Raw genomic sequence first — 24,214 nt, forward strand, 5'->3', positions numbered from 1 at the left:
GAAGGATGTAACATGCAGTGAACAGTCACATTACAAATAGAAGAGCGTTAGGATGCCAGAAGTAGTGCTGGAGATGAAGCTCACAGGAGGGAAGGAGCACTGTCCCTGGGGATTCCACAAGGCACCGGAGCAGAAATCACCAGGGATGGGCTTTTTTTCCATCCTTTCTGTAATTTGACGCTGCCTCTCAAACTCACTGATCCCAGAGCACATCTGTTTTCCTCTTTGTCCATCTATCTGTATTTTTTCCATCCTTCAAAGTTCACCTCAGTTCTGTGGTCTGACCACTTCCAGCCCATGCAGATGTCTGCCTCACTTTCCTGGGTGACCCTCACTTGGCACTGAGGACAAACAGCCCTCTAGTGTCAACTGTTTCAGTCTACATGCTTGACTTATTCTACAGGATTGTTCAAGGTTTTAAAATTTCCAAGAGAATGGGATTATGTCTGAATTTCTTTTGTGGTTTTCACACTGGAGAATGCATAGAAAACAGTAGGTACTCAGTGAGTGTCATGACTGATATATTTTGGACTAGCTTACATCAAATTAAGCAGAGCAAAAGCTATATATCAGCAGCAGTTTTCCTTAACTAGAGCTGGGGTGGAATATGTATATATGAGTGCACTGGAGAGAGAGGTGGGGGTAGAAGGAACGAGAGGGCATGAAGAGGGGAGGAGGAGGGAAATCCCCAGATCTGCTTTGTAACTGCTGTATATTTTAAGCATAGAACTTAATGGAATGACTAATCTGTTCAGGAAGGGTCCTATGGCCATGGAATTAATAAGGACTTGATGTGGAAGGCTATATAACACAGAGAAAATAAAATAATGCTTTTGAAGTAAGACCTGATTTTGAATCTTAGTTCTACCATTTATTAGCTGCTCATTATTGGACGAGCTACTTTTTCTTTGTGAATGTTATGTTCTTCCTCATTAGAAAAAATGAAGGTATTAATACTATTCTGTTACAAACCTTTGGTTTGTATGAAAATGAGGTGGCATGAAAATAACCAGATCACTGTGCCTATTATGTAATAGAGTATGGTTAAAAACCAGTCAATGTTCTTGAAAACAAAACAAAAATAACAAAAGAATGGTAACAGTGAAAGACTAGGATACTACACTTCATGTTACATTTTGAAGTGGTAGCCAAGGCTTTTTTTTCCATGTAAACAGTGGACCTACCTGCCAGGCCCAGAGCCAGAGACTTCAAATATGAAGCCTTGTGGTCCAGAGGCAACACACCCAAGAGATAAGCTTCTTTGAAGTTCTCCCAGGAGCTTCTGTCTGGAGCTCCTGTCTGGAGCTCATCTTAAATGGAAAGTGCCCTATATGAATAACTTGATTTATTTTTGAATGAGCAGTGTCAGAATTGGTATACTTATGCAGATGGAGTGACCTTTTAATTTTGCATTGATTAAAAAGCTGGTCACAGAGGCAACAGAATAAAAAACTCTAATTTTCAAGAGCGTGTTTAACCCTACTCTTTCCTTCTTTGAGGACCAATATTCTACAATGATGAAAGGGTAAAAATTCATTCTATCTACTAACATCCAAAAATGAGCAATGCTTTGTAAAACTAACTGGGATTTAGCCCTTTCAGCGTTCAAACATTCTAGTTCTAAACTTATCCTAAAGAGTCATCAGTATGACTTACACACAAGGGTAGGGGCACTGGTCTTCAATAGTACTGAGAGCTCAAAGAAGAAGCTTGAAGTGTTGAAAATGTTAAACAAAACAAGAACAAAAACAAAAACAAAAACAAAACAAAACAAAACAAAAGAACAACAAAAACAGAGGAAACTTTTCCAAATGAACTAAGTTTTGGTCCAATCTTCTGAAGTACCTATCTAATTACCCTAGAGATCCACAAGAAGTGGCTTCTGTAATACCGGACTTACTGCTTTATTTCTCCTCCCCATCCCTAATTGTTCATTTTTTGATTAATGCCATAAGGTACATGAGCTGTGATGGTGCCAAACTTCTGTGCCCCTTCAATGTGGAACATGTGGTCATCAAAGAAAATGTGTGGCCTTATCTTCACCAAAATAGGACCTTTGGGGGCTCCAGCAAGGAAAAGAGCTTCGTCTATCTCTAGACCCCAGCGGCGAAGGGTTTTCAGCACTCGGGCGCCTGAACTGGCTGCACTCCTGGCTGTAACCAGGTAGGTCCTGATAGGGCAAAGTAACCGTTCGTCTTTGGCATAAAACTTCTTTTGCAGTCTGCCTAAATCTTCCAGAAAGCCTTTTAAGGGACCCTGTAAAAGGAACATATGTCACAGCTGTGATCCAGTGAGCTAAAGTGAATGCTAAAAAAGCAGAGGCTTATAAGAGCTTATAAAAGGTTATAGTACTGCATTAGACCTGCAATATTCTAAGGCCAATGGAACAATCCTGAAACTCCTTGCATTTTATGTAAGTCTATTTCCTTATAAAGAACTATCCTTGCATTACTAAAATAAATGTAGGATGACCATATAATTTATTATCTAAACATTGATGTTTTAATAGTGAAAGTTTCTATAAAAAGTATAAGGGCAACAGACATAAATTATCCATGGCAACATAGGATACTCTATTTAAATAAAGTTTGGTTAATCCCCAAAAGAACTATTTTAGTTTTCTTTTTGTGAATTGCACACTTTAATATTATGAAGTTATACTCCTTTATCTAGTTCAGTGCCTTCTTGGCTTGAATCTAGCCTTGTCTTATATTTACAATTGCCTGTGCGTATCTTCAGCATTTCTGAACACTCAGTTTTAGCTGTTTCTCTGGAATAGAGCAAGATTTGGATTCTGCTATGTTTTCCAATCTGGAAGTCTTGATTTTTAAAACAGAGTGGAGTTTTGGGCCATTTATATTTATTGGTATTACAAGTATATGTCATAATGGTTCTTATGATTTTTATTGCATTTTCCTTGTTTATAGATTTTAAAGGATTGTTCATTGGGTGTTTGTTTTTTCCTTTGTGCATGTGTATGTGTGCTTCATCTAAGATTTAAGAAGGTTTGTATTATTTATTTCTATTGGTTACCTTTGTGACTATAACTTTTTATAGTACTGTTTGTTCTTTTTTTTTTAATCCAGGATCTATTATTTTTTACAGTGATAAATAATGAAATTACAGTACTTCATCTCTCTCTCATTCTCAATTTCTTTTGCAACCATACAGTTTACTTGTTTGGTAAAAGACTGAGGACAACCAAACAACTTACTTGTTTCCTTTTTCTCAGTGTTTATATTTTCATTATTAAAGATTTTCATATTTCTGTTTATCAGCTTTACATCTTATTCGTTGATCACTTATTATAACTTAAGATATCAACATACTTACTCTTCCTTAAGTCTTTTTCCTCCACATTTTTCCAGTTTTCGTTAGTTATATAAGTTCCCCATTGTTAGGACAAACAATGTGTACTTTCTTTTCTGCCATCCTATTCCCTACAATTGTTTTAGTTTTAGTTCTCTGATTAAATATATTTTGCATTCATTGTCCCTTTGTGTTTCTGGCCATCTACATATTGGCCAAAATGTTGTCTTCTAGTTTTCTCATGGATATATTATGGAAATAACAAACCATGACATTTTCAACTGTTGTTCTGTTTTCTTTTTACCTAAATGAACTTTTAGCTGGATAATAGAATCTGTGATTTAGATTTTCTTTCCATTTTCTTAGGGTTTTTTGTTGTTGTTGTTGTTGTTGTTGTTGTTTTATAAGTAGTGCTCCACTGTCTTTTGCTATTGAGTACTGCTATGGAAAAGACAGGGCAGCTTGATTTTCTTCTTCACCCATATGTAAAGGCTCCCCAAAGAATTACTTCTTCATCTTTGATGTCAAAAATTTTACTAGGGCACGTCTTGATGATCATAATTTTGTTCAATTTCTTTTAATAGTTTAATATATGCATTAAAATTTTCTGACAATTTAAGATGTTTTCTTGGTTTATATTTTTATATACATTTGCATCTTTGTATTTACCACACACAACCCTTTTCTCCCCTCAGAACATAATGTCACTTTTTTTTCCCCCCCCTTTCAGGGATTCCAGTTATGCATATGTTGGATTTTCTTTAACTGTGATATATTTTCTATTATTTTTCTTTCTAAAATCCTATTTTTTCAATTCTCCTCATTTCCAGAGTTCTACCATTCAACTTTTTACCTTCTCTCCCCTGATTCTAACATTTCTACTTTATGACCCTGAATTGCTTTTTTAAGTTTTTAAAAGTTATAGTAAATGTTTAGTAATAATTTTTACCTATACTTTGGCTACTGTTTCTAGTAAGAGATCTACATCTCTTATTAGATTTTGCCCTTCTTTCCCTTTTTCTCAGTATCTTTGCTTATATTCTGTGCTGGTTCTGTTTTTATTACTCATCACTGAAGCAGGTTGGTTTTCCTTGGAACAATTAGAGGGTTTATGGCAAAGGTTAAGGATAATATTTTAAGGCTGATTTGATTTCATAATTCAAAAGATCCCTTCTTCTCTGCTGTCCAGAAACAAACTGTTTCTTAATAAACATGGCTTATTCATTTTTCTGTTTAGATTTAAACATTGTTTAGACCACTGTTTCTCTGAGGCAGCATATATCAGGGGAAAAAAAAACAAATAAAATTCACTTTTTAACAGTGAAAGATCTATATCTATATCTATATATATGTGAAAAAACTACTGTTATTTTTATTTTATTTTTTAATTAATTTATTTATTTTTTGGAAAAAGCTGCAAAGGAGATATGGTGACTGTTGGCAGGAGTCATCCAACGCATGACTAATTTGGCTTTGAAACACAGGGAATATAGTTCTCCTTGCTGCTTTTGAGTAGTTTCCAAAGGGAATAAATAGAGACCAGTCCATATATGTCACCATATTGAAACCAGGTATCCATATCATCCCTTCTTATTTCTATTTTTGGGTATTTTTATAATTTAAACATTTGTGCAGAAGTACAGGTATATAATTTGTCAAAAAAATATATAAATAGGTAAAGTTACTAAAAAATATCTTTTTTGATAAGCTGTATGACTTAAAACATTTAGAACCTGCCTAGGATGGAGAAAGTTGGAAAGACTGGTGATACTCCTATCTTAACAAGAAAAACCCAGATAATCTGAAAAGAAAAATCTTAACATTTATTGACCCCATTAGAGAGCTGAGGTAACAGGACAATAGACTAATATGAAAGTTAAATGGAAAAAAAAAAAAACCACAAAAAACAAAACTAAAGAAAAACTAAAAAAAAAATTAAAGAGAACTAAAGGTTCTCTTCAAGGACATATGGAACTCAAGAATTGACACATCTTTGGCAAATCAATGGAAGACTTTATACCAGACACCATATAAGCAAGTATGAAAAATTGAAATAATTAAAAAAATATTGATAAAGGTCAAATGTGGACTAATAAGAGAACAAAGAAGCCCTGAAAGTTACATACCCAAAACACTCTCTTACAGGGTTCCCCCCCCCTTTGGACTTTCCTAGTTGTTTATGAGAAAGGCTATAGGCAGGATGGAAAGTGAGAGAATTCAGTCCGTGGTAATGCAGGCTAGAGGACAGGAGCAGCTACCACTGTGAGAAAAGACTAAAACTCCACCTTGCCCCATGTTTCCTAAGTAACAAAAGTTTTACACTGCCAGAAGAGGGGCTTCAAACACTGTCACCCCTAGGGCATAGGTAAAGATCCACTGCTATGGGGAAAGGGAAAAAAATAAAACAAAATGAAACAAAACCTCCACCACTGGAAGTGGTATTGGAGACTGTTATGGAAGTCAGAAAATAATGGATGGGTATTTTCAAAGTCCTGAAAGAAAAATATGGTAAATGCAAAAAACTATATGTAGTCAAAATATTTTTCATAAATGAAGGAGAATAAGGAGTTTTTCAGACAAAGAAAAGTAGAGCTTTTGGTAATAGCATATCAGTTCTACATGCAGTGTTAAAAATGGTTTTATGGCAAATTGATTATGATACGAGGGAGAAAGCTGGATTTACACAAAGAAATTAAGATCCCTGGAAATGATTAAAATAAAGATGAATAAAAAGGACATATTTTTTCTCTTATCCATCTTCATTCTAAATATATTTGTTTAGTCAAATAAAAAATAATAGCAAGGTACTGTGAGTTGATAGTATAGCTGAAAATAAAATGTGTGACAATAGCACAAAATATGGGAGGAATGTGTTGAGAATATACTGTGTTAAGATTCTTACATTATACGTGATGTGGCATTATATTGTTTGTAAATAGACTGTGATTACTTAAAGTTGTATGTTGTCAATCCTAGGGTAATCACTGAAAATTTTAAAATGGGTTATAAGTCAATAATGGAGATAAAATGGAATCCTGGAAATATATAATACTATAATAAATCCAAAAGCTAAAAAGTAAGAAAAGGGAAAACAAACAACAGATGAAACATATAGGAAAAAGGAGGAAGATGATAGGTTTCAGTCCAACCAGAGTAATGTTCACATTAAATGTAAATGGTCTAAAAATAGCAATTAAAACACAGGGATTGTCAGACCATACCAAAAAAGCAACACAAGATAGATACGTAGATGTGTGTGTGTGTGTGTGTGTTTGTGTGTGTGTGTGTGTGTGTGTGTATAATCATTCTAAAAGAAAGCCAATTTAAATAGAGAAGCAATCTACATGTAAAAACATAATCAGTTAAAATAAAATTTATAGAAAATATATACAGTAAAAACACCAGTTCCAAAAAAAAAAAAAAGCAAAAAACTGGGGTGGTTATATGACTATCAGACAGAGAGAGACATTACATAATGAAAAGGGATTATTTCACCAAGAAGATCGAACAATCCTAAATATTTGGGCAGTAAGTGAAAGAGATTAAAAAATGCATGAAGCAAAATGCATATAATTAAAAGGAAAAATAGATTAATCCTCAAAATATTCTTGAAGACTTCGACACTGCCTCCTCAATAGTGGATAGAAATAAATAGAAAATCATTGACAATATGGAAAACTTGGGCAATATTACCTGACTAATACACTGTCAACTTAAGCTAATTGACATTTTGACTACTCAACAGCACAGAATCAATGTTCTTCTCAAGTACACATAAAACATTCACCTTGATAGGCCATATTCTGGGCATAAAACACTCCTCAACAAATTTAGAGGACTGAAATCATACAAAATATATTTTCTCTATATACTGAGGAGTCAAAGAGTGAATGATCTGCCCTGAAGATCAGGGACAAAGCAAGGATGTGCCCTCTTATTACTCTTGTTGAATACTGTACTGAATGAACTAGCAAAGGTAATAAGGCAAGAAAGATAATTAAAACACATATAGAATGGAAATATAGAAATAAGTATTTTTATTCATAGTATTGTCTATGGAGAAAATCTCAAATAATCTACAAAAATTTTACTATACTAACTAGTCAATTTATCAAACTTGTAAGATACAAAGTTGATATGTAAAAACTAGTTGTATTTCTGTATATTGCAACAAACAGATTAGAAATAAAAAAATTAATATATCACTCATAATAGCACCAAAAATTATGAAAAACTTAGGTAGAAATTTAACAAAGTGATATCTGGACACAAAAATATTTGAAACACTGATGGAAAAAATCAAAGAAAACCTAAATAAATGGAGAGATATACCATGTCCATGGACTGAAAGACTTGCTATTAAGATGTCCCCCACACCAAGATTAAGCTAAAAATTCAACACAATCAAAATCAAAATTCCAGCAGACTTTTTTTTTTCCCCAGGAATGCACAAGGTCGCTGTTAAATCTGTATAAAAATGCAAAAGAATAAGAATATCCAGAAGAATTTTGAAATATAACAGATTTGAAGAACTCACACTACCTGATCTCAGGACTTACTATAAAATTGCACTAATCAAGACAGTGTGATATTGGTAAAAACATAGACACCTATGTTAAAGGAATAGAAAGCCAGTCTTTTTGACAAATAATCCTGGAACAATTAGGATACCCATAAGCATTAAAAGTGAACTTAACCAATACTTTGCATAAATACAAAAGTTAACTCAAAATAGGTTATAATCCTTAAGAAAAACTAAAATTACAAAATGTTGTACAAAAACATAGGAAATTTATGTGACTTTGTCAGTTGTTGGATATGACATTAAAAACACAAGTAATAAAGGCATTAACTGACAAGTTGAACTTCAACAGAATTATAAGTTTCTGTTCATCAACATACACTGAAAGATAAAAAGAATAAAAAGATATGCTTGTCTTGAGCCTGAGAGAAAATATTTGCACAACACATCTGATAAAATACTTCTATCCAGAATATGTTAACTCTCAAACTTCAATAATAAACAAGCTCAATACAAGTGAGCAAGAGATTTGAACAGATATATTTGCCGAAAAGTACACATGATGGCAGATAAACACCTAATAACATATTCAATATTATTTGTCTAGAGAAATACAAATTTAACCACAAAGAGATACCATTATATAATCACTAGAATAGCTTAGAAAAAGCAAACAAAAAACAACTTACCAGTGCAAAGTATAGAGCAACAAAATCTCACATATAGTGCTATTGAGAATTCAAAGTGGTCTTGTCACTTTGGAAAATACTTTGGCAGTATCTTATAAAGTTAAATATATGACCTAGTGACACATATACTGTGTGACCTAGTAATCCTACTCCTAGGTATTTATCCAAGAGAAATTAGATCTTAAGTTTACACAGAACCCTGTATGCAAATGTTAAAATGGCTTTATTTATAAAAGTCAAAAATTTGGAAAAACTTAAATATCCTTCAACAGGTAAATGGATAAAGAAAATGTGGTACATCCATAGAAGAGACTCAACAATAAAAAGGAACAGACACTACTAAAACATGGACTGACATGGATGTATCTCAAGAACATAATGCTAATAAAAGAAGTCAGATTCAAAATATTGTATCCTGTGTGGTTCCATTTAAGTGACATCTGGAAAAGGCAAAACTAGAGGGGCAGAAATCAGATTGGTAGTGGATAGATCCTGGAGATAGCAGGATAGGATGGCTACAAAGAGGCATGAGGGAATTTTGTGAGTATAATGAGTACTTTGAGTTTGGTCATGGTTTCATAACTGTATGCATTTGTCAAAACTCTTAGAAGCATCCACTAAAAATTATGAATTTTACTGTATATAAATTATACCTCAACAGTTCTGATTAAAAAACACACATGTGCACACACACAAACACACACACAGTTGGAGAACAACTGTCTGAGAATGGTGAGACAAGGTAGGGATCAAATCAGGAAATGTCCACTACTTGTTATGGTGCCACGCTGGAGGCTTTTAATAAAGTTACAAGAGTAGCCGAGTTAATCCTCTTCAGCTGTCTCCTCCATTTGAGACAATGTCATGACCAAGCCGTAAGTCCCACGACCAACATACTTGAAAGGCTTGGGTAATAATCATACCTCATAACTTCTTTCTCATGAGTGGAACACATTGGCAAAGCCTGTTTATAGAAAAGCTACCCTGTCTGTGTAAAAAACAGCATCTTCATCCACTGCCAGAAGGACTGCATAATGAAAACAAGTATGTTTAATAGAAATGTGTTGGGTATTCCAGCAATAACTAGTGTTGGGCTTCACAATTTCAATTGTTTAATGGGAAGAACAAGTTCTTTAACCTGGAAAAGGGAAATGATTAATGCCAAGTCTAAAAGAAATTTCAATTCTTTACCTGTAATGAGAAAATGGTATTTTAAGATTATCTTTAAGTATGCTTTTGAAAGTTTTTTTTTTTTTTAAGTGTTCTTTTTCTGGAAATATTCCAAATTTCAGTAGTAGTTAGAGGATACTACACAGTGGGCTCTGAATTTCAGCAAAGCAGACTTAAGTAAAATACAACAAAGGATTTTCCTTTCAATTTGTTAACATTGAACAACTTCACTAAGATCAAGGCTTCCGAAGAAGCTATTAGGGAGGGACTATGAAGTTACATGTGTGTGCGTTCTCACACACGTATGCATGCACACACACACAGTTTAAATATGAATTGCTGTGATATGGGGTGAGTTAGTGAAACTTTTTTACTTTCAGTTAGTCTATTTATACTTTTATAAGTGTAATAAAAATAATAACATTTAAGTTTGTCTTACGTTCAAGAAGAGCTGAGAAAAAGAGACAAATTCTTTGCTAAAATTCTTAGATTGAAACTCATCTGTCAGTTCAGATTCAGTTGAGAAGATTTTGATGTTTCAGATTTCCTTTGGTTCAGAAGTTGTAACTTTTGTTCATTTTAACACTGTGACTTTTTTTTTTTTAATTTTATTTACTTATTTGACAGACAGAGATCACAGGTAGGCAGAGAGGCAGGCAGAGAGAGATGAGGGGAAGCAGTCTCCCTGCTGAGGGGAGAGTCTGATGCGGGGCTCAATCCCAGAACCCTGGGATCATGACCTGACCCCAAGGCAGAGGCTTTAACCCACTGAGCCACCCAGGTGCCCTAACACTGTGACTTTTTAACACTTCAGTTCATGGATTGATTCCAAAAAACCTAAATATTCGGTTTCATTTTGATTAGGTGTTCATAGCTTGCACTTGTTTGAGGCTCATTATTGTGATTCAATTTGAGCTCTCATTTGTGCAGATTTTCTCAATTAAATAATGCCATTAGTGAGTTTGAAGTTTATGGGCAGAGAGGTCCACAAATGTTAACTGACCTATTGGAAATCACTTTACTATTCTGAGAACTTATTTAGAAATAGCTTACCAGTAAGCCATATTACCTCTATTACTTGTAATTTTGAGGTGAACTCATTATCATGAGGAGATCATCGAAACACTTCCGAAAAGGATAGATAAAAGAATGCTGAAACAAAACAAAACAAACAAACAAACAAACAAAAATCCCAAGTGGGCAGTAGATGTTTCAAAATGAGGAGTTCATGAAAGGGAGAAAAGTATGAAGGATAAGAAATGAAGATTGGCTTGCCTAAAATAATTAAAAAAAAATATATATATATATGTCTATATGTTGGAAAATAAGTAGATAAAAATTAATTTGAACTCACTGGACCTACCTGAGCAAGAGGCTTATTCTCAAATAGTGTTTCATGTTGAAAGAATTTGTCCAGCCCGTGCTCCTTGGCAATATGTTCAGATTCATCAGAGAAGAGTACGGCATCCCCATCAAAGGCCACACGGAGCTGTGTGTCACAGTAAGCCATGTCTTTGGCTCCATCAAACATTGTTGCAGAGGCGATGCCTGGCAGACCATGGAGATTTATTAATACTCTTCTCAGGGACATCAGTTTCTTCTACCATTTTAATGATTAAAAAAAGAAAAAAAGATCCTCCCAGACCTTGAAATATATATATATATATATATATATTTTTTTTTTTCCTAGCTAACCTGATGATTCAATTGCTCTTTATAACCACACATCTCAAAATAGTTGTTTACACATTGCCTCCATTTCTATAATGGATGAGAAAGTGTAAAATAGAGTGTAGGACAATCACTGAGAATGTCCACCTCCAATAAATTCAAAGCTCTAAAAGACAGATTTAGGGGCTGCTACTTGTGGAAACACCTTAGCAGAAAATTTAACAAGGACATAAGCCACATAATCATATATGAAGCCCAATGAAAGTCAGCACTAGTGCAAACCTCTTTATTAAGTTGAGAGATAAAACCAAATGAATACCTTCTTGTATTGCTTCTTGTACTTTTTCAGAATCTGCAGAAAGATACAAGTTGGTAAGATATGCCTTCAAATAGCCAATGGGGCTTTTTCCACCAGTCAGACAGAAGCGGTCAATTAATAAGCCTATTATTGGGCAAGAAAGATTTTTTATGTCAGAGATTAAAGACAATATGCTTAAATGTAAATGTAAATCAGAGTTGTCTTAGAAATAATTGAGTGCTTACTGAGGTTTTAGAATTAGCTTTGTAACACTAATATTAAAAAATTGCTATTTTATATATAAAAAAGCCGTTTTTTAATAAAGTATGTCCATGTAGACCATGCCAATTCGGTCTCACAACAATTGTATGATGGAAATTATTATTATCATTACAGAAAAGGAAATTGAGACATAACAACTTGTCTAAGCCCACTGACTCACATTGACTCTTGTCTAAACTAGACAGAGTTTTTTCTTCAACCATAGGCTATTTACTTATTGAAAGAGATAGTTCATGTGTACCTCTATTTTAAGTACCATTTCTGTATTTCTTCAGGAACAATATAATAGTAATGACAAGCAGTGCTAGGATTTAAACCGTTTTCTAAAAACAACAACAGGTCTGAAATTGTTTTTTGTTTCTTTTCCTTGATTTGAAATTATATTTATTTATTATTTATTTTTAAAGATTTATTTATTCAAAAGAGAGAGAAAGCAGCCACGAATCAGGTTGGTGGAAGGGGGCGAGGGAAAGGGAGAGAGAGTTTCCTAAGGCAGACTCCTAGTTTGAGTCAGGGCTTGATCCCAGGACTCCGAGATCATGACCTGAGCCAAAATCAAGAGCTGGCTGCTTAACCTACTGAGCCACATGTGTCCCTTGACTTGACATTTTAAATGTAATTATTTAGGAGACTAAATATTAAAATACCATTAAATGTCTTTCAAATCAACAACAATTAAAAAACAAATGCTAGATATTGGTTAAAGTTTTGTAAAATAGGCACCCATTTTCACTTTAGAAGAAAATATAAATTGGTACAAACTACCTAGAAAGTAATTTGACGATATGTATCAAGAAATGTAATTGTTTTTTACCCTTTGACCTGTTAGTTTTATTCTAAGGGAATAATCTGAAACTCTGATAAGATTTATGTGTAAAGGTCTCTCAGGATAATTTATAAAAGCAGAACACTGTTTAATGATTTGAAAACAGTTAAAGTATAACATAATGCCTATAAGATAGTATATACCCATTCAAACTTTTTTTAGATTCATAATAAACTGGGTAGCTGCACATGATATAAAGCAGAATGTTGAGTCTAGTCAGTTGTTTTTCATCTGTATGGACCCACAGAGTGGGTGTGGTCCATTGAGAATTGAGTTGGAAGGGTTTGCTATGATGTTAATGAAATACTCTCAGTTTTTCACTTAAGCTGACATTGGGCATAAGTGACAAAAGTATATTCTGCAAACCCTTAAGTAATATAAATTAATATTAATATATGACCAGGAATTATTTGGTGGCATTGGGGACTTCAGAAACAATTAAAACATCCTCCCCCATTATAAGGAGATCACAGTTCACTGAGCAGTTGGGCATGTAAAACAGAATGATAATATAACAGCCATAGAAGAGGGAGATACAAATTGCCTTCAACACCCAGAGAAGGGAAACAACTAACTACCTTTTCCAGGTGAAAGGCTGTTGGTATTTCATGAATAAGGCTGTATGAGAAGATGGAGCTCAGTCAACTCATTAGCATAATTGATGGGTAGATAACTATGCTTCTTTATGCTACTAGCCTTGTTGGGCTCATTTTGGTGAGGGATAGATAGACCTAAGTCACCTACTAAACTGTGCAAGATTGTGTGTTGTAAAAAGCAATAGTTGCTATTTACTGAGTGATTATGGTACTCATCTATGCTAAACCTTTTATCCGTGTTCCTTTCCATATCATAACACTATGAAAGCTGCATTTTTGAAAGCCAAGTATTTTTTAAAATATATCTCAGACATCAGCCCCTTTTTTTTTTAATTTTAAAAGATTTTAATTATTTATTTGAAACGAGAGAGAGAGAGTGTGAGAGAGCACAGGCAGGGGGAGTGGAAGAGGGAGAGGGAGAAACAGGCTCCCTGTTCAGCAGAGACCCCAGGACCCTGGGAACATGACCTGAGCCAAAGGCAGAAAGATGCCTAACTGACTGAGCCACCCAGGGACCCCTCAGACATCAGCCTTATAATTAGGATAATGGAAAACTCATTAGTTATAATACATCTTGATTATTCATAAGCATGCCTACTTTAAACCTTGAATTTAAATATGCCGAAGTTCAATCTTATTTTGACTTGATGTACCCATAAACCTGGATAGGTCACTTAGAAAATAGTCTAAAGATCCCAAAATAACAAGTCATATAATTCCATACCAGGAAATTGGGGATTTTCTCTTTAAGAATCCAACACACTGATGGAAATGCTATGAGGGGACTAGAGTCAGTCAGAATTTCCACGTAAAGGAACAAAGATCATTTTGCTGACATGGGTATGGATTTGATGTGTGGGGAGAGCAGTCAGGGAGAATCAGATTGTAAGAGTGGAAAGGAAAGGTGAAAACCCACAAACCTTAAACACAGATCTGTGGTGAGCAAGAAGTTTGATCACACAGAGAATGCCTCTGGGTTGATGGCTCCTTGAAGTCAAGTTCAGAAGTGAAAAACATAAAGCAGAGAAATATATTGCAGGAGCTGGGATTAAGACTTTGAAATTCACACTTGACAAGTTAAGTCCAGGGCTTTGGGCCCAACTCTGTGCTAAAGTTAAAAATGAACATGGCCTCTCTTTCTCTGACATAGGCAAATAAACATTCCTCACGCAGAAGGGGGTGTCAGTATCAAAGACACTGCATTAGTGAGGCCACAGTTAGCAAAATAACATGGCTTCTCTCTCCCAGAGCAGCAAGCTGTTCTTCCACATGGTATTTATTTTACTTACCATAGTGATTGACGCTGTTTATAAGCCGCACTCCCACTTGGGCATGGTTATTAGTCATCAGTACAATATCAAATAAGTCCTGTTCACTAGGATACAGCTCACGGAGTCTAGCATTGACATGCTGCAGTGCCTGCAGGTTACAAACATGAGTGCATGTAAAGAGGGCCAGGCAAGGTGGCTATTGGAGTCTGGGTTCTGGAGAGAAAGGATATCACTGGTGTCAAATTCAAACTCTGGAGACTCCGAGAGATTATGGCTCCTTTAAGGCATGGTTATGCCATTCGTTTCTCTATTTTCAGACTCCTATACAAGACCTCGTTAATATTTGCTGAATAGGTAGCTAATGTTTGTTGAAAAAATTGTTAACAACATTTGACTTTCTAGAATTCGCTCTTTGGGGTAGGTAGAGAGAAGGATCAGGCTAATCTTTCCAAGCTTTGCCAATTTTTTTTTCTTTCTTTGATTCCTAAAATCTGCTTTTCTTTTCTTGATCATCTTGAGATTATCATTAATTGTGAAAATATAGAATATAGAATGCTTCATGAATTAGCATGTTATCCTTGCACAGGAGCCATGCTAATCATCTCTGTATTGTTCCAATTTTAGGATATGTGCTACCAACGTACTTTGTCTATTTTTTAAACTTGAGTCTTTAGGTTAGTGGTTTCCCTTGATGCTTCTACGGTGCCCCACAAGTACTTTCTATTCACAGCTTGTAGATATCATTTTTTCTACCTGGTTATGATGTTATTGTGTAACATTTGCATAAGTTATGGAGAGGATCAATGTTATAAGTGCTATACATTTCAGTATAAGTTCAGAGAACCTTACTTTTTCTATTAAAATCATGTCCCCACCCCCAACCAAGTGCCAATCAAGATCATCTTGATTTTTCTTAATATGTTATGTTTGGGGAAAAAAACAGCTAAAGTGAATTTCATTTCATTTTAATGAGGCATTTTGTTTCTACTACTGGGATTGTAAGCTTATTATTGCTTCTGGTACCACTCCTAGGAAGGGAATAAAGGTGTTTCTAACAGGTGTCATGATTAGAACTCTATTGAAGGCCTTCTCAACATCCAAAATCTAGAACTGGAGGCCCTTCCTCACCAGTCTTGGAGCCTCTGTGGGAAGCATAAACTGACCTGGGGTCAACGTGAAAAGGGCAAGAATTACAACAGGATGCCAGGAATTATAAGGGACACTGGATGAGATCCCAGGGGTCTGCCTGGGTCCTTTCCTCTCCATCCAGGTTCCTGACATTCCAAACACAGTTTTTCAGGGTACCTTAACAAAGCGGAAGGCGGGTCCTGGGGTCAGGATGACATTTTCGTTGTTGAGTTGATATTCCATGTACTTTTCTAGACCCTCCTCCTCATAGATTTTCCTCCCGTCCACCATGTTGAAAAGCGCCCGGGATGACACAGCGATGGTGATGGCATTCTTGGGTTTGGGCTGCAGAAAGGGCCGCCAATGGGAGGAGAGTCAGTCACACGACCGAAGGGATCAGAAAAGGGGCTGATGCCAGGGCAAGGTGGGAAGAAAACAGCTAGGCCCCACTTGGAGCACTGGGATGCTGGAAACAGTCAAGAGTTAGGATTCCCTCCCAACTGAGGCTGCAGGAGTAGGGGAGACGCAGGGCCGGCACAGGACTTCCCCGCAAGTTAGAGAGAAGGGAGGCTAGGAGAGACTCAGGTTTGCAGGGTTGCATGGGTCTGGGGAGGGGGGGTGGGGGGATGGGGAGGCGGATTTCCAGTACCAGGTGTGTGGGACTTGCTCACCGGTCTGGGGCGGGAGCAGCTGGGGATCTTCTCATACAGAGTTTTCACCGAGGCCCAATAGGCTTCGTCCTCGTCCTCCTCTTCCTCTCGTTGGTGATGCTGCCGGGGCAGTTCTGACAGACAGTCCTGATCTAGCTGGGAAGAGTAGGTTGATCTGCGCTGGGTATAGGCCTTCCATTCGGTGGGGGGTGTGCGCGGGTAATCTCTCTGCGGCATGGAGTCCCGGGAGTCCCGGGAGTCCCGGATTTCCCGCACGATGCCGTGTGCCCAGGCTTCAGGATTCTCGTGCATCTTGGTGCTGCGCCTGGAGGAGCTAAAGGGCTCCGGCGGGGTGGGAGGATGTGAGTCCAGAGGCATAGGTGGAGTGGAAGGCAAAGGTGGTGTGGGCGGCGAGGGCTCCTCTGACAGCTGCTTCAGGGACTCTTGCTGGCTGGGGGAGGTGGATGAAGTCCGGGAGGTTGTGGAGCTACTGGGGAGCTGGAACAATAAAGTAGGAGTCTGAGTTAGATGTTCCCCATCTCTGCCCAGCAGGAGTCAGGAAGCGTCCCCCTTCCCTCTGTTCCATTCTTAGCCATTAGTAGGATCCTGGTTCATCCTAGCTCCTTTCAGTAGGGCTTGAAGGGGCTCAGATATTTCAGGACCCCAGTTATTGGGTATGTCTCTTATACAGACACAGAGATAGACTGTTTTTATTTTCCCCTACCTTCCCCATCAGCAACTAACACTTTTTTTTTTTCTTCCTTTTTTCTGGAGTGGATAGGGCACAGGTCTTCTTCCCTGCCCTTAGGCATCTGGTCTGTAGTTTGCAAAGTTCTGTTGCTTGCTTGCCTTAAACTTGCCCAGTCAGAGACCTCCAGGTAGGATGTTCTTGCTCACTACTACCTTCATCTGTGACCTCCAGTTAACTCTATGAGCAATTAAGACCAGATGTTCTCACCAGCAGATTCTACAAAACACCTGGAGGTATCTCTTTATACATTTGCCCTATAATTAATGCAGTGATTGCTGGGAAGGTTCATAGACTGGAAAGCTGAGTATCTTCCCATTGCCTTTAGAACTCTGTTTGCCAATGGAACTCTTTTATTTAAGAATCATCTTCCTAAATAAAAAGGAAGGATTCTAGAAAAAAAAAATCTTTATTAAAGCACGCAATAAATTATTAGGCATCTATATATTATTTCACTTTTTATGATTGTTTCACGTGTCTCAAAAGGCATATTCTTGGTTAGACTATTGAACCACTTTTCACAGAGACACATGTTCTCCCAGTGGTGAGGTCTGTGTCACTCTTTCTCTGCATCCAAAAACTTAACCTCAGAAATAGCATTTTCTCCTCCTGGGGCCAGGCCTAGTTAAGGGACCAAAGCACCACACAATCCAATACTTTTCAACAATTTATCTACTTCATTGATTTTTTCCACCCCTTCTTCATATTTTTTTTTTTAGTTTAAATCCAATTAACATATAGTATATTATTAGTTTCAGAGGTAGAGTTCAGTGATTCATCAGTTGCATATAACACCAAGTGCTCATTACATCATGTTCCCTCCTTAATCTCCATCATCCAGTGACCCCATTCTCCCAGCCTCCTCCCTGCCTCCAGCACCCTCAGTTTGTTTCCTATGATTAAGAGTCTCCTGTGGTTTTTCCTCTCTCTCAGATCTCATCTTGTTTTATTTTTCTCTCCCTTCTCCTATGATTCTACGTTTTGTTTCTTAAATTCCACATGAGTGAGATCATATGATAATTATCTCTTTCTGATTTACTTATTTTGCTTAGCATAATACCCTCCAGTTCCATCCACATCGTTGCAAATAGCAAGATTTTTTTTGATGGCTGAGTAGTATTCCGTTGTATATAAACACATCTTTTTTATCCATTCATCTGTCAATGGACATCTGGGCTCTTTCCACAGTTTGGCTATTGTGGACATTGCTGCTGTAAACATTGGCCCATCCCACCTTGTAAGTCTTGATTACTCAGCAAATAATCGTTGAATGAACAAAGGAAAGACGGAGAAGTCAGAGGGCTTAATCATTAAGTTAGTGCACAGCTTATAGACTTAGTGACCCTGGGTTTTAATCTACCTCAATAAGTGTTATTAATGTGAGATCTTAGGCAAGTTACTCTGTGTTTCAATTTTCTCAACTATAGAATGGGGCTTATGGGTTTATTTGTTTGTTTTAATGATCACTGAGTTAGCTAAAACATGTGAAGCACATAGAATAGGTCCTGGCACAAAGAAAGCATCAATAAATGTTAACTATTATTATTATCATTATCATTATCATTATCATCATCATTATTATATCACATTCTTCTTCATTTCATCTCCCATCTCTACCTTTAGACTGGTGTTCTTGCTTCTGGGTTCGTCTACTGATGGAACTCTGGTGGATGGGCTCCGTGAAGTTCGGGACCACTGATTTCGCACAACGTACCCCCGGGAATCAGTCTTTGGCAATGATAATTCCTGTGATCCCTTTGGAGGAAAGAAGAGACCCAGGGGTGTAATACCCCACTACCCACTCCTGCTTTGCATGTGCCTACAGAACCACCATTTCAAGCTAAACATAGCAGAACCCAGTGAGAAGGTCCCTGTCCTATATGACCTTAATTCAGTGTTGACCCTTATGTACTATTCTAGCTCTGGCCCAATCCTAAATTTTATGACGAGAAAAGAAGTGGAGATCCACCTGGAGGAGAATCCAAAACTAAGAAACATATCTGATGTCTCATATTTTTTCATCTGTGACTCTTATATGGACCATGGTAGCGTTGACCATTTTTCTGACCTTTTCCCCACTTCTTCCCTTAAGGCTAAGCCTTTTAGCTGAAGCTAAGAAGACATATTTATCATTTTTGACTACAAAGATGAGGGCAGCTAGCATCTAAATGAGGTTGAATCTAGCATCTAAATGAGCTGCCCAAGGGGAAGTAGAATACTCTAGCATTTCCTTTGGGAGGAGTCAAACTGGAAGATACTATGGAGAGGCAAGTGGAAATTTCTATTCCCCATATCCTTCCCCTCACCCAGATTGCCTGTGGCTCCCCTCCAAAATCAGTAGTTTGATCTCTGCTCACCCTGATCATGGTGATCTGCCGGCCCTGCTCCCACAACAGGCACATGTGAATATAAATACGTATTGTGCGGCAGGGGCCAAGAGGTACTGTTCCCTCAGCTGCACAAAGGCAGCGTCTACACGACGAGTGACCTCGCATGGGGCAACATCTCAGCAAGTGATTCGGATTGACTGCACGCCTCATCTGAAAGATTGTGCAGAAAATGGTCAATGCGATGGCCAGGCTCCCCTTCCCTCCCTGATCTGAACAAAGACCAGTCTCCTCCCATAGGCTGAACAGAGAAGATGGCTATGGGGAGGTCTACTGGTGGGGAAGGCAGGGACTAGCTTCTCCTAGTTTGTCCTTAACCTCTCCATGACGACATTAGGTATCCCTTAATAGAAACCTTGGCACCTCAGTCTTCCCTCCCAGAACATTCCTGCCCCCTTAAATTTTCTGTTGTGCTTTTCTTCTCTTTAATTCTCTAACTAACTCTAAAGAGGTCAGCTCACCTGAGTGCTCAGACGAACTCCTGATTTCTCAGAATCCTTTCTTTTCTCTGTGTCTAAGCTGTCTTTTGAGTTCCTCGATCCAGTCTCATTCTTAATATGGAAACAAAGAATGTTTATTAATTAATCTCAGGAGCATTAGAAACCTTGAGTTTGGGAATAAAAGGATGAATAAAAATTAGAATTTGCCTCTTTTCCAATATAATTAATATATATATGATATACATATCATATATATATATAAATTTTAGACATTTTCTTTCTGTTCCAACAGATGTTAATAAAAATAACACATATCAAAGAACTATATAAACATTTTTTAATATAGAAATATATTGGTTTGTAGATTTGAGGCATGAGGCATTTATCATTTAAAAAAAATGATAGCAGGCAAAAATGCTATGGAAGAATTTTCCAGAGCTTAGCAGGACTTTGATTTAAATATGAAATTTCCCCCACAGAATAACTTTTATTTTCTCTAATACTATGAAGGTTGATACTTAGGGAACTTTTCCTTTGGCCATGTAGAATTGAAACTTCTTTTGTTTGTTTTCTTAATAAACCCTAACTCCAATCTTCTGTGAATCTAAGCCTCACCAATAGTAGCTTGATTTTAAAGATCAAGGTTCTTAATCCTATGCAGATCTCTTGACAGTTCTGCCTTCTCTACATATTCTCTAATTATTCATACCAGCTAGAGTGAAAGGAGGTCTCTCGTGAACAAACTGATAGGGAAAACTATGTAGGAGAGCCCATGGACAGTCATGGACACTATTCAAATATGTTCCTTTTCAATTGCAGAAAATTCCATTGTATTGGAGCATTATTTGTATTGCTTCATGCTAATTTGGTAGGTGTATTGTGATCAAGATTAGTGTTATTTCTCTGTTTTAAGAGCTCAGCTTCTAGCTTAGACCAGTGTGGTCAGGATCAGTCTGTGCGTAATATTCTTTGCATAAGTTGGATGATTGAGTCTATGACTGCAGAGAATGTCAGAGCTATGTGGTCCTAGTACTGGATCCTAAAATCCTTCCAGCCACTCCCCACATCGTCACCATAAAATCCTGTCACTTATAACTGCAAAAGATATTTAAAACTAAATCCCTTTTCTCTGTCCTTAATATCATTGCCTTGTTCCAGATCTCAGAACGTTATGGGCCTGCATTCCTAATATTATGGACTTTTAATTAGATTTCATAACCTCAAATCCTCCCAACTTCTAGATCCATCGACCCCATCTATTTAAAGTGCTATTTATAAAACATAAATATAGTTATGCTTCATTTCTAGATACACTCTTCATTCACTTGGCTTTACAGACCAAGAGTCGCATGGTGTATCCTGTCTACCTCCAACTTGCCCACCATAGTACACATTTATCTGTATGTTCACTTGTGCTAAATGACTTGTATTTGTCTACATATCACCCTATTTCCTTGTAACCTCCTCTTCTCTTTAATCTTCTTCAAAACCCAGCTCAGCATGACCTGGGAGAAGTTCCCAGAGTTAAACATTCCTTTGTGTTGCCTGTGTCTTTTGTACATACTTTTACTGAGCACTGAATTGTACTTTGTTTATGTATTCTCTTCCCTACTAGGCTGTGCATTCTTCAAAGATAGCAACAGTGTTTTCTCCTCTTGCCACTAACATATGAGCACATGCTTAATAAATGCTATATTATTAGATAGACTGATTCTGAATGCTTTAATCTCACTTTTCTCCATTCTTTATATTCTTTATTTTCCTTCCCTTTGCTCCAGATATAGTCCTTATCTGAAGTGATTTAATTGTTACAGAACATTCCCAGAGGTAATGATATCTACATTTGTTGATGGCTACATTTCTTTAGCTCATTGGCAACATTCTAGGACATTCAATTCACTCACCTTCTTTTTCTGTTTCAGGGATGTTTGACTCATTTCTTTTAAGTCCTGAATTTCTTTCGTTGTTATGCAGGTTTTCCTCTCCCCAGCTCCATTTCCTGATGTTTCGGTTACTCTGCCTAGATTTGCATTTAGAATGTCAAATTTATGACATCATATGTGATTCCATAGTAACAAACTGACTCTGAATATGTGACTATAAAAAAAAAGCAATAGTATTTCTTCATAGTTGAGTACATCCTCTCATAACCATTCTTAAAGTTTTTAGGAAGTGATGTCTAAACAATTTTAAAATGTTTAATATGAAGCAATATGAGTATTACTGCTTCTTTCTTTTTAAACATTACTATATTACTCATCATATAAACCTCACTGTGGCTGTACATTTTCTGGCAGTGCCAAAATGAATGGTAAACTCATTTGTGGACCCAATCATTTATTATTGTTCATCCCAATAGATTTTGGAGAACTTCCTGCAATCTGCAGACTATTTTTGACAGCTGAGATTTCATTCTAGACACGAAGTTTAGACCTGTTTTTAGCTTTTGTGTTGGGTATTTTTCACAATGCCAAGGCCATTTCTATGACACATTTCAAAGCATTCTTCCTATGTCCAGACACAGTGTAGTAGAATGATACCTGCACTGCCTTTCTTGCCATTTGCCCCATGCTTGAACTTTTAAACACACATTTGTCCCTCTTGTATGCACACAGAAGATATGTAAAATCCAGCCCCCAACTCTGGTTTACAGGGTCTACTAATACAATGCATTTTATGGCTCTGATTTTATCTTCACCCAAGCTTTAGATAAGAGACTCACATAGGAGCCTGAGTTGGTCAGACCATCATGAACTAAGGCAGATTTCTACCTCTCTTAATTGGAGTTCATAACTTTGTTTGGAAATCAAAAGTTCTTGACAGCTTTAAGCAAAGTTCTCCAAAGGGTCTTCCAGAAAGTGAAACATGCAGCCTCAAGTTTAGAGGACCTGGGTTTAAATTATTTCTCTACTCTCCCCCTGCATCCTAGCCCCTGCCAGTATCTCACTGCAATCTTGAACAAGTGTGTTTAATCTTCCTAAACCTCAATTTCCATATTTACAACGTGGAGAAAATGATGGTATCAACATCAAATTGTAGTTGTGATAGTTGAGCTAGTATGAAGTACTTAAGACAGTGCCTGGTATTTATAAGTGATTAATGAATATTTGCTTTACTGTTTTATTCATAATTCTGCTGTAGCTATACTAGAGAGTTCAAATAGAAATCTCTAATCCCCAATGCAATCTGGTTGTAGGAACAGAAGTTTAAAAATATTTACTATTCCTATACATGTATAATCAATCAAATGTTAGTTTGGTGATTCTTCCCATATCCTAAACTCTCTAGACCTACTGATGGAGACAAGAGAAAGGAGGGCAGGCTGGGAGGGGATAGTTAAACTAGCAGTTAGGAAGAGGAGAACTCTGAGATTTGTGTTCTATAAAACACAGGAAAAAGATTTTGCAGATATGAGGGAATGAAAGAGTTTTTGGTTTCTGACTGGTCCTTCTAGCCTACAATCAAGATTGGCTTTTGCTTTTGGTCCTTTCCATGACTCTTCTGTGTAAATCAGAGTCCATATATTCAATAAGTTCCTTGATTATTGGTCTTTTCCCATGATACACAGCCTAGGATAGAATATGAGCCTCATGAGTATTTTGAATTATTTTATGTACTGAAATTTAAATGTATCATTTTGCTATGAGTGCTGAGGTTGATATTAAATAATAATTTGTATTTTTTTCAGATTTCCTGATTTGTTTTCCTTTATTATCTTCTGATTATTAACTTTGTTGTTGAGCACTGAAAACTACACATAACATGTAGGCAGCTGTGTTAGATAGAGTTCTCTAGAGAAACAGAGCTAATAGGACATATACAGACATACAAGAAGTCATTTATTATGGGAACTGTTTCATGTGATTGTGAAGGCTAGAAAGTCACGCAGTATGACATTAGTCAGCTGGATAACCAGAAAGACCAGTGATAAGAGTCAGTCTGAATCTGAAGGCCCTGAAAACCAGGAGAGCTAATGGTGAACTCCCAATCCAAGGTCAAAGGCCTGAAAACCTGAGGAACCACTGGTTTAAGCCTCAGGGTAAAAGTTCTGAGTATCAGGAGCTGTGACCTCAGAGGGCAGGAGGAGAAGACGGGTGTTTAATCTCAAGATGAGAGGGAGAATTCACTTGTTCCCCACCTTTTTTGCTCTGTGTGAAATCTCACTGAACTGGATGATGTCTGTGGATCTTCTTTATCCAGGCTACTGATTCCGATGCTAATCTCGTC

At 36.8% G+C, this 24,214-nt stretch overlaps 1 protein-coding gene and 1 non-coding gene across 4 annotated transcripts; both read right to left on the reverse strand.

Annotated features, from left to right (window-relative positions):
• Positions 1 to 1,816: 1,816 nt before the first annotated feature.
• On the reverse strand, positions 1,817 to 22,005 carry NT5C1B (5'-nucleotidase, cytosolic IB). Of its 3 annotated transcripts, none has more exons than XM_032866888.1 (10): positions 21,892 to 22,005; positions 20,009 to 20,098; positions 19,518 to 19,700; positions 18,778 to 18,915; positions 16,434 to 16,910; positions 15,940 to 16,107; positions 14,653 to 14,782; positions 11,681 to 11,803; positions 11,054 to 11,238; positions 1,817 to 2,256 (listed from the first exon to the last, which is right to left on the reverse strand). In XM_032866888.1, the coding sequence occupies exons 1-10, from the start codon at positions 21,922 to 21,924 to the stop codon at positions 1,924 to 1,926; spliced, it is 1,860 nt and encodes a 619-aa protein (XP_032722779.1). In that variant the 5' UTR covers positions 21,925 to 22,005; the 3' UTR covers positions 1,817 to 1,923. The 3 variants fall into 3 exon arrangements, with proteins under 3 accessions (XP_032722779.1, XP_032722780.1, XP_032722781.1); XM_032866889.1 differs by having other exon boundaries at positions 1,818 to 2,256; positions 20,009 to 20,151; positions 21,892 to 21,978; XM_032866890.1 differs by lacking the exon at positions 19,518 to 19,700 and having other exon boundaries at positions 1,819 to 2,256.
• On the reverse strand, positions 15,176 to 15,278 carry LOC116873311. Its single transcript, XR_004383784.1, has one exon. It is a non-coding gene; the product is annotated as a U6 spliceosomal RNA (small nuclear RNA).
• Positions 22,006 to 24,214: the final 2,209 nt, after the last annotated feature.

This window comes from Lontra canadensis, unplaced genomic scaffold, assembly GCF_010015895.1.
Source record: "Lontra canadensis isolate GAN:19392208 unplaced genomic scaffold, GSC_riverotter_1.0 scaffold32, whole genome shotgun sequence".
NCBI lineage: Eukaryota > Metazoa > Chordata > Mammalia > Carnivora > Mustelidae > Lontra > Lontra canadensis.

Bases quoted from the DNA above. Each gene is read 5' to 3' on its own strand.
- NT5C1B (XM_032866888.1), bottom strand. From the start codon at position 21,924: ATGAGTCAAACATCCCTGAAACAGAAAAAGAAG. The intron at 16,108-16,433 runs GTGAGCAAGTCC...CCCTTTCTGCAG, and splicing joins GCTGCTCCCGCCCCAGACCG to CCCAAACCCAAGAATGCCAT. The intron at 11,239-11,680 runs GTATTCATTTGG...ATGGTCTGCCAG, and splicing joins ACAAGAAGCAATACAAGAAG to GCATCGCCTCTGCAACAATG.